This window comes from Orycteropus afer, unplaced genomic scaffold (genome assembly GCF_000298275.1).
Source record: "Orycteropus afer afer isolate SDZICR_OR568_19922 unplaced genomic scaffold, OryAfe1.0 scaffold00173, whole genome shotgun sequence".
NCBI classification, from domain to species: Eukaryota; Metazoa; Chordata; class Mammalia; order Tubulidentata; family Orycteropodidae; genus Orycteropus; species Orycteropus afer.
Window position 1 is genome coordinate 3,994,343 of NW_006921760.1, and position 11,399 is coordinate 4,005,741.

At 37.8% G+C, this 11,399-nt stretch overlaps 1 protein-coding gene across 1 annotated transcript in view; it reads right to left on the reverse strand.

Moving 5' to 3' along the window:
• SLC30A8 (solute carrier family 30 member 8) overlaps positions 1 to 6,531 on the reverse strand; it is a 42,360-nt gene extending 35,829 nt beyond the window's left edge. Inside the window, exon 1 of the mRNA XM_007946869.1 lies at positions 6,461 to 6,531. Within this exon, the coding sequence (XP_007945060.1) occupies positions 6,461 to 6,531 (71 nt within the window). The remainder of the gene's footprint in view (positions 1 to 6,460) is intronic.
• Between the last annotated feature and the right edge of the window lie 4,868 nt (positions 6,532 to 11,399).

Sequence of the window (11,399 nt, forward strand, 5' to 3'; positions counted from 1 at the left end):
GACGGCAAACAACAACAACAACAACAATCTTCTGCCTAGTTTTTCTATCCACTATTGAATATGGAATATTGAAATCTCCAAATATTATTGATGAATTGTCTATTTCTCCTTTCAAATTTGTCAGTTTTTGCTTTATGTATTTTGGAGCTCTCTTGTTAGGTCCATATATGTTTATAATTGTTACATTTTCCTGATAGACTGGACATTTTAGCATCATAAAGTATCCCTCTTTACCTCTAGTAACTTCTTTTTGTTTTAAAGCATATTTTGTCAGATATTAATATAGCCTCTCTAGCTCTCTTTTGATCCATTTATATCCATTATATCTTCTATAATTACCTACATGATTTACCTTTACTGGTGCCTTTGTTTTTGTGTTGATTCTTACTACTGTATAGGATCAATTGCTTTCACCCTGAAGAATTTACTTTAGTATTATTTGTAATGCATTCCTGCTAGCAACAAATTCTCTCTATTTTTGTTTATCTGGGAATGTCTTCATTTAATCTTCACTTTTTAAAGATAGTTTTGTTGGTTATCAGATTCTTGGTTGACAGCATTATCTTTTGTTTGATCTTTTCTCTCTTTGAATATAACATCTCACTGCCTTCCAGCCTCCATTGCTTCTGAGAGAAGGAATGCCATTGTACAGCATGAAGCATTCTTTTCTTGCTTTTAAGATGTTATCTTTGCTTTGCATCTAGCATTTTGACTATCATGTGTCAGGGTGTGGATATCTTTGCTTTGACTTTACTTAGAGTTCCTTGAGCTTCTTGGATGTGTTGATCAATATTTTCATCAAATTTGGGACGTATTCATCCGTTATTTTGGGGGGTATATTTTTGTGTTCCTTTCTCTCTTTTCTCACCTTTTGATATTCCCATTACATGTATATCAGTGGGTTCAATGGTGGAATTTCACTGAGACTCTGTTCATTTTTCTTCATTGTTTTCTCTCTGTTCTTTGTATTCCGTAATCTCTATTGATCTCTCTCTAAAATTGCTGGCTCTTTCTTCTGTCAGCTCCAATCTACTCTTGAACCCTTCCAGTGATTTTTTTCATTTTGTTCTTTTGCTTTTCAACTCCAGAATTTTCATTTTTTTATAATTTCTATATCTTTAATGCTATTCTCTGTGCAAAGAGACATCCTACCTCATCACATTCATTTAATTACTTAAACTTGGTTTCCTTTAGTTCTTTGAACATATTTATAATAACTTCATTGAAATATTTGTCTGCTGTGTCTAATATCTGGGCCTTCTCAATGGTGGTTTTTATTGCTTGCCCTTTTTACTTTGTATAGTTCTTGCTTTCCTGTTTCTGTGCATATCTTGTAATATTTTGTAGAAAACTGGATATTTAAGATTTTTTTATTTTATCATGATTTTTAAAAGTTTTATTGTAATAATTCTGACTACTGCTCTCCCCTAGATTTTGTTTCTGGTGCCGTTGTTATTTACTTGCTTGCATGTTTGTTTAGTGACCTGTCTGGGCCCTTTAAGTAGAGTCCATTTCCCCTGGTTTACTCTGAATTTAGCAACCTCCATTGTTGTTCCTCAGAGGGTGTGTTTTAGGGCAGGTGCACAGTTGCTCTTGTTTCCCCACACTGCCGTGATGACGGTGGTTTTAGATGAGTTCTCTTTGCCTATCTCTTTTGTTTTAGTGTTAAGCATCCAGTGTATTGGTAGCACACCCAACTGTTAGCCTCCACTAATTTCTTTATTCTTTTCAACAATTCCCAGAGCAACAAATTGCTCTACAATATGTTCTAATGAAAGTTGGACCCCTTTACAAAGGGAATCTTTGAAGCCAGTCTGCAGCTTGATCCAGGTCCAGGAAGGCTCTTCTTAGTTATCTCTTTCCCTGGTTTCTCTTTCAAAATTCTAGCTGGTCTATCATTTCATTTGTTGCTATCATAGATGGACCAGCCTTCTCTTAATTACTCAGCACTAACAATGTCATTGTTTTTAATAGTGCCTTAATCTTGAAAACCCTGGGCTTTCTTTCAAATAAACCTCTACCTGATCTACCAAATAAACTTCTAGCTGGTATACTGTAAATTTCCTTAGGGAGAATGATATAACTCTCTGTTCTTATGGCCTGTCTTTCTTTCTGGGCAGAAGGTGTCACTGCATCAGAACTGGGAGAATGCAGTGTCCTGGTTCTCTGCGTGTTCCATTGCTGCTCTCCAAACAGGGTGCTGAGCAGGTCGAGTTGACCCTGGTCTTGGTTTGTACTTCCTGGCTTAGAATTTCTGCCCTGCAAGTGAGCTGGCACTCTGATGTCCTTAGAGTAGAGATTCTGCCCTAAGCAGGGCTTGATGATGGAAGGATGCCCAAGTCCTCTCAGCCATGTCTCTGTGAAATAGAACTTCTGCAACTCAGAACTGGGAGGATAAGAAATTACAGCAGCCTGTCCCTCTAGAGGTGAAATCATAGCTCTTGGCTGAAAGCTAGGGGGAAAAAAAACATCTGTCTTTTTGGCTGCACCTGCTCAGAGGGCAGGGAGTAAGTAGGTGGATCAAAAGCCACACACTCTCTTCTTACTAAAATTCAGTAGACTGTTACATAAATAGTTTGCAATTTGCTGCATGACCTTAAGATAGTTCCAACAATTTTGAAGAGTTTTATCTTTATTTTATTTTTTATAATTTTCACCAGTTAAATGGCTGTTTTTCTGGGAAGAGGTTCCACTGACCTCCTCAAACCACCAACCTGAAAGTCTCTTCCACCACTACTTTTAGAGCTTCATACTGAAAAGATATTTCAATAGCTTATCACTGTTCCTTCATTTCTCTGGAACTTTTTAAAATATATTATTTAGGGAAGAGAGAAACAAGATCTCTCCTATTCAGCTCTAAGAAAACCATATGGAATATATAGATCAATTTTACCCTAGTATCTTTTTGCTAATATGAGCCCAAAACATGGAAAATCATATCACCAAAATGGGGATAAGGAAGAAAGAAAGAAAAAAAAAGAACAGGCTATAGGATAGTGTTCATGGCATCTATAGGGCTCAATAAAAGTCCTTCCTGTGGTAATTTATGTGTAATGATGATTTCCAGCAGTTCCCGTCATGCATATATGCACACACCATCAAGAAGAGGACTCTATTTCCCATCCCTTGAATCTGAGCCTTAGGATCAAATGTGATAAACATTATGTTGTACCAATTCTGGGTTTAGGTTTTCTGAGTCCTTCAGTTTCCACTTTCACTCCCTTACTATTCTAACGTGTTACCTAAAGCTGTCCAAGCTATACATAGGGAATGAAAGACCATACAGAGAAATTCTATGGGAAGGAGAATGAAGACCCCCAGCCAAAAGCCAGTACAGAGACCTACGACTTGTGAGTGAAGCTTCCAGCCCAGGCCAAGATCCAGCAGAACGCAACTTCATGAACAAACAAACCCAGCTAACCTCTCATGGAACCTTGTCCAAAAGCCTGACCTATGAAATCAGGGATTATAAAATGATGGTTTCAGCTAATAAGTTTTGGAGTAGTTTGTTACACAGTAATAAATAAATTAAACATTCCCTTTGTGGAACTAAATAATAAAGTTCCCTACAGGTTAAGTTTCTTAAATGGAGTCATTGGGTGGCACAAACGTTTAAGTATTCAACTTCTAGCTGAAAAGTTTGGTTTAGGTAAAAGAGGAAGAGGGAAAAAATGAGAGGGATATCAGTGGACAAAGTTATCTATGAAATGAAGGAACCCTGGTGGTGCAATGGTTAAGTACTCAGTTGATAACTGAAAGGTTGGTGGTTAAAACCCATCAGCCACTCAGCAGGAGAAAAGACCTGGCAATGTGCTTCCATAGAAATCGCAGCCTTGAAAACCCTACAGGGCAGTTCTACTCTGTCCTATACGGTTGCTACTGAGTGAGGAAACCAAGGACCTCAGGAGGAAAACAGACAAAGGATTTAGGAGGCTGTATGGTGCAAATGTGTGTGGTGGTATGATAGGGGAGGAAAAAAAGGAGAGACATTAAATTAATAAATACAAGTCATGGCTCCAGATCCCAAGGCAGCCATAATTAACTATCTGACCATAAAAAAGGCCTTTCTTTTCTCTGGCATTCAGTTTCATAACAGTAAAATGAAGGATCTGGATAAAAATTTCTTAGATTTAACTATTTTGAAAAAGAAAAGTAAAATGAATTTGACAGATTTCATCAGCATTCTGATGAAAACCGTATCTATTATGAAGTGAATTATATTTGTAAACTAGAAATAGTTAGTTTTATTTCTTAATAGCAATGTGAAAAAAGTGCATTTTAATGAGAAAGGAAATACTATTATTTCAGTGATGGAGATTATCCATTAATAATATCTATCATATTAGCAATTTGTGATCCAAAATTTCTGCTTGACCTAACAACAGATTTTGTTGATGTTTAAAATCTTGATAGATTACATCTGTTCTGGTTACCCAGTGCCACTCTGACAGGAATAAACCACAAATGGGATGGCTTAACAAACAGGAGTTTATTCTCGTACTGTTCAGGAGGCTTTAAGTCCAAGTTCAAAGTGACAGGCTCTAGGGGCTGGGTGAAGGGCACTCAACCTCGGGCTTTAGCTCTGCCTCCAGCTCCTGGCCCACTGGAGCTACAGGTGTTTCTTCACTCAGACAGCTGCTGGCTGTTGAGGCTGAGAAACCCAAGGTTGACAAGTAAAAAAGGCATAGTCCCGATGTTACCAAACCACATGGCGGGCCATTAATTTAAGTCCATTGTAAGTTCCAAGGTCAGCAGAGCATGACAGACTGCTGAACAACAACACGGCTACATGCAGGGTCCAAGGTGCCATAAGCTAGAGACCATTCCCAAGGCTTCTGCTTATATACAGGAAGCAGACCATATCCCAAAGGCAGCTACTCAGCTGCTTGTGGTAGATCCCACCATGGAGTTGATTGCCAGTCTCATCATGGGGAATAACTACCACCAGCTGCCCAGCCACTCAACCAGGCCCAGCCAAGTTGACACACAAACATAACAACCACAACATCTAATGATGTTTTCTAAGATAAATAATTCTTATAATGTGAGATGATAGATGTTTTAGAGTCTCTATTATAAATTTTTAAGCAAAGTTACAAATATCCCAGGAAAACGTCCCTCTGTGGTTACTCAAACACTCGATGCTAGCAAACATAATTTTGCTGCTCTTCAGACTTTTACTTAGGTTCCATGAAACCAACAAAAAATTATACATATAGCTACTGAGTAGTGATCTCTCATAAGTTGCTCCCAATATAAATTCATTTCAGATTTTTATTTCTTCATCTGTATGCGCTGAGTGTGCCCTCTTTGCTCCTCACTTGGAATGAACCACTTTCAGCTCCTCAAACTCACCAAGCACCTACTCTTTCACATTTACATTTTTACCATGCAATTCTCTCAGTCTAGAAAACTACCCTACATTCTATGTAAAGTTGCCTAACCCTAATCTAACTCCTTTTCATTTTAGTTCTGAACCTAGCTATCATTCTTCTGAGAAGGCTTTCTCTGATGCCCACAGTTCAGGTGAAATTCAGGTTCTGTAATAGCATTCTTATCAAGCACCCCTCAGAATGACACTTATCTGTGATATAGTAATTACTTAGTTTCTTCTTAAAAAGAGATGGTGGTAGAGTGGTTAAAGCATTTGGCCACTAACCAAAAGGTTGTTGGTTCAAACCCATCAGCCACTCCCTGTAAGAAAGATTGGGCAGTCTGCTTCTGTAAAGATTTACAGCCTTAGAGACTCACTGGGGTTCGTTCTGAGTCTGAATCAACTCTATGGCAATGAGTTTGGAGTTTATTCTTGGACCCTAACCTTCAAGAAGGCAGAGACCTAGCACTGGACATATTTTCTCCTGCATTACATGTTCAGTGCCTAGCACAACTTGTTTAATCGATAATTGTTAAATAAGTGCAAAATGAATTATTATAGTATATGTGGCACTATAGGACCAAAATGATCTAGAACTATGAAAACATTTAAATCAGCTATACATATATGTATATATACTGACATGGTATTTTATGATTAAGAAAACAGTAAGTAATTTTAAGATCAATATAACCACACAATGTTGTCACATAGTTGAAAAGTCAATTTTTTTCCCAAATATAACTTCATAAAATTTACTACCTATCTTAAAGGTGGGAATAACTAAAGAAGAGAAAGGAAAATGTATCAGCATGTGTATGTGTATTTTATCAAAGAGAAACTACAGACAAAAATACATTAATAATTTCCTTCATGAACTTAGAATATTTAAGAAATCAAATCAACTCTTTAGAGTCTTGCATTTTTCCAGACATGAATTTGACAAGTCAGCCAACAGTGTATAAAATTTTACAAATGTCCCCAGGTTGCAAAGCAAAAGTTTCCAATTCTGAACCATTAGCATCCAGGGATTTCTTGAATATCCGAAGTACAGAGAATTGTGAGGCAGATAGAGAAGTCTATTACCTGTCTAGGGTGAAGGCATACATCTTGGTGGCTTTGTCATTCACAAGATAAGTCCTTTCAAGAAATTCCATGGTCATCAGGATAAGAGGTTTTGTTGTTTTAACTCTGCCCAGTTGAAAAGCCAAGAAACACCACAGTTATTCACCAGCTTTCCCAAGGGGGAAAAAAAGACTTCCAGGACATAAAATAACAAACCTCCTACATTAGTGTCTGGTAAGTTTGCTAAAACTACAGAGTCCTTGGAACATCACCTGGTTTCCTTCTCTCACCCACGGAGAGTCCTTTCTTGGAAAAATTTGTAGGTGGATCATTTGAAGTGTGTGTGAGTGTATGTGTATTTTGCATGCTACCTGATTCCACTGCGCTTTCCAAGAGACAAAGGAGCTCAAAGGTTGTCTACTAATTGCTGATGCAGAGGTTTGGCCTTCAGAGCACACCTCGGTACCTGCAAACAGCTACTCTCTAAGTACACTAATCTCATCTTTTTTTTTTTTTTTCTTTCTTTCTTGGTATCTCTCACAACCTAAAAGAATTTCTCCTGGGATTTAGCTCTAAAATGACCTCTAAGCAGCTGTCAGAATTTACTTGTCCTCCCCTAGGACCGTTCTGGGACTTCACTACTGAGGGGGAGGACAAGGGTCATTAGTCACTGAAGTCTGTAATCTGAAACAGTTCCTGGTTCGGCAGCTTTTAAACCTTTTTGACAGGCAGGAGAAGGGCAGACTGCTTCTAAATAACTAACAGTCTTCAATCAGACAAGAACCAGAATGATCCACCTTCTCCTTGGCCAGGATCTCCTCTGCTGCAGATAAAAGGAAATCCTACCAGACAAGTCACAGCTCTTGGAAATGGAGACTGTGGAGTGCCTCTCAAGAGACTTCAACCCTTAAACCCCTAGGAATTGATAGTTGACTTTATTTCAAAGCTCTGTCCTTTCCAAATAAGGCAAGCGAGTATAACGCAATGGCATCAGACTGGCCAAACGGCAGGCATCTGTGTGGGTGTTAAAGACTGCCTGAGTCTGAAACAGGTGTATGAAGAGGCGCATGGACAGAGTGGAAAAAAGGGGATAAATCCCATAACCAGTCCTCATTTTCCTTCTTCCTTCAGAATCATTTGTTGTTATTTGGGGCCACTGACTCTATTTTTGACTCACAATGACTTCATGTGGGAGGATAGACCTGTCCCATAAGAAAATCTCTGTGCAAGCAGACTCCAGGTCTTTCTCCCACAGACAGAGCAGCTGGGCGACTTCAAACCACCAACTCTTTGTTTAACAGCTGAGTGCTTAACTGTTCCGCCACCAGGGCTCCTTAACTAAACTTCCTTCGGAATCGTTTAGTCCCAAGAATAGTCCAGTGGTCCAGCATCATGGGAATCTGTCCATTTTGCTTAGCAAATACTAAAACAAATCTTTCCCCTGGAAGGAGAATGGGGTTCAATGACACTGCAGAACCCATTGGGGTGAAGTCACCTTTGGCTGAGAGTGAGAAACAGTAGGGGTTCTAACTTAGCTGTGGGGGAGCTGGACTTGTTTATCCTAAGATTTCAAATACTCGCATCTGTAATATAAATTCTAAGGTCTTCCATGATCTCATCACCTAACTGATTATTTGTTAAGTTTGCTCCGAAGGAAGGGAACCCAAGAAACAGCTCTGAAGAGGCCCATGAGGGAAAAAAATTTTTTAAATGATTTTTCCTTATAGGAAGAGGCATAAAATTCTGAATCTAGTGTTAGCAGAATAAAGATGAAAGCATTTCTTTCTCGTGGATTCTTACTCCTAACTTTGCAAAATATTAGGTTATTCTGAGTGGAGGCAAAAGAAAACCCGAAAAGAATTACTAATCAAACCATGCAACACATTGACATACTTTACAGCCTGAATCATTTGCAAGTAATTTCTAGCACATTATAAGAGACATAGAATTCAAGTGAATCATTGTCAAAAACTGAGAGAACTGGTCCAAATAGAGCAGAAATCCATTATGGATAAGTGCAAAGACAAGAAGAAAGACAATATGCGAATTCAGGAAAGAGAAGTTTTGGCCAAAGATAGCAACAGGACAATCTGGGAGTCTGAGATTCTGCACCATGAGTTTTGTCATTAGTACAAATATGGATGCACCAATATATTTACATGAGTTTGTAATTCTCTGAGTACTGAGGACACATACTACGTTGTTAATGTGGATTGCCGGGGCATGAGAATAAGGCTAATACAGGATAGGATAAGGTAGAGATGAGAAAAGAGGGAATGGGAGACCCAAGCAAAAAAGGACAACAATGACTTACTGCACACACACTCACACACATGCGCATACGCTGATTTCTTTTATTTATTTATAGGTTGAGCCATATTAAATTGCTAATTTTATAGGCCTAATATTGTTTCATATAAGTAATTTCATATGGTTCAACTTGAATATATATGCACAAAAAAGTGTACCTATAAAGTTATAATTATATATGTGTACAAGCAAGATAAATTTAAAAATAAAAAATTAAATGTGTATATTTTAAATGCAATCAGGAGATTAGACACTATTTTTATCAAAGTTTTGACAATTTCAAAGTCCTACCCTTGGGAATAACTATGATAAACCAAAGCTTCTCGTGTGAGCAGCTTAAGAACAGGGAACAGTAGATTGCAGCAAATAACACTTTCAGGTTAAAAAAAAAAAAAAGAGTACATTTTGCCTATAAATGTATAAATTTAGATGCAGAGCATTATGATCAAGAATCCCCTGCACATTACATTATGTAGAATAGTCATCTGTTGGTCACCTTATTCTCATTTTAACCTCACTATCATCATTCCTTCCTCCTCCCTGCCCCTAATATTTTATCAGCACAATGGTTATTAATAATATTTCATTCTCACTGAGTGGCCCTTGGCCCACTTTGGTGTGCCACTGCCCACCAATGGCCAACGGTCCTAATCAGGCTACACAGGAAGCACAGGATATGTATTTAGGAAGCACTGCAGATCAAAAAAAGAAAATCTCTTCTCTTGTTGACAGTTGGTTTTGGTGGGCACTATGCTGTTCATCACAGTTTCCAAGGTAACCAGCTTCCAAACCATCCTGAATTACGGGTTGTCCTCTCCGCCCACTCTCCATCACAAGCTTGTAGCAACTGAAGGGATAAAATGCAATTTATAACAGTTACCTCTGGGAATAAATATTCTGTCAGCCACAAGTACATCACTGACACATTGAAGAACTGGTTTGACTCCCCAGTGCTAACTGTTGCAGGCAACAATTTCATAAGAGAATTTTACAAACAGGAGCTAATACTTGTGCAAAAAAAAAAATTTACACAATTGTCTTCCTCATTGTTTGATATTTCATTTGCAGATGGGATGTGTGATTTTATAAAAAATCACCATGATCATCCCTAGACACGAAAGTCCAAAGGTCCTATGATTTGCATTTTCTCAAAATGTCAACCATCTTTTAGAAACACACCATGTTGCCCTTATTTGCATGTAACTATCTCTTAAAGAAAGACACAGAGGTGTACTTATTTTAAAATAATGAATGTACATTTTTATCATGATTGTCTTCTTCTGTCCTTATGCAGAGGCAATGTGGTAAAGTGGTTTAATATATGGGCTTTGAATTAGATAGATTTAATTTCAATTTCTGGTTTGACCACTTCCTTAGAGGTGTGTCTTTGGACAAGTTGCCTTACCTCCGTGTTTCTCAGCTTCTCATCTATAAAATGGAGGCATTAATAGAATCTATCTTACAAAGTTCTTATGAAGAGTAAAAGAGATAATGAATACAGTTCTTAGCATCAGCTCTGGCATATAATTAGCTTTCAATAGATGTGAGTTGCCGACGTACTTGACCATGTCTAAGTAAAATGTCTTGCCCGTCCCTGGGAAATTGGTCCCCACCTGACCTTATGTTGAGCACATGAATGAAGAATCCATCATAGAAGTATAAATTATTGGAGAAACACCTGGGGATTCGGACCTGCCATCAACTCTGTGACAATGGGCAGGTCCCTCAAATGTTCTGAGCTCAAATTTTGCAAATAATAGATCTATGCCTGCTTCATACTGCCCCATCAGCAGCAAGTGCCATTTAGAATATGTCCTGAGTAAGGAGTTCTTTCCCACAGCAGGGCAAGAAATTCAAATTCAACCAGTATAATCACCTACTAAAGATTCTAGACTGATGTATTCCTACACAGACTATAAAGAGCTTATTATTTCCAAGTTGGGCAGCATTTCCTTAGTAAGGTAGTTTTATGGTTATTACTACAGTGTGAGTTTTTCAAAAGTTCCATCCAGGAACTTGAAAACAAAAATACTGGAAACTTAATTGGATTGTATTTTAGAGGACTTTATGAAATTTTCATTTTAATCTAAAGTACACATGCATAAAACACAACCATTTTCTGATATTTCATACATTAGTTGAAATCTGATTTTTATTTCCTTCTTGATAAATTAGGGCTATATACTTCTTTTCAATGTTTTTATTTTTAAAGAGATAAGTTAAAATGCACTTTGTATCTATTGAGAAAAGACAGATGTGATAAAATATTGATACAGAAATAATAAAAGAAATATTTTATTAAGCTTCGCAGATGCAAATAAATAATACAAATATAGGACTAGCTGTGTTTTGATTGAAGGAAAGTATTGGCACTTGGTGGTTAATATGTTTATAAAGGGTATGTTTTTTCAATTAGTCCCCACTTCCTTTTCCAAGCACTCCACACTTGAGCCTATTAACTTTTAAAAGTATCCCAAAGTGATTGTCTACTGGCTTCACATTCACACAACCATATACGTCTCTCTATTTTATGTACATAGGCAAGAAAAAGAGGGTTCTACAGAGCTAAAGGGAGCTCTGGTAGCATAGTGCCTAAGGCACTTGACTTGTAACCAGAAGGCTAGCAGTTCAAACCCACCAGCCACTCCTC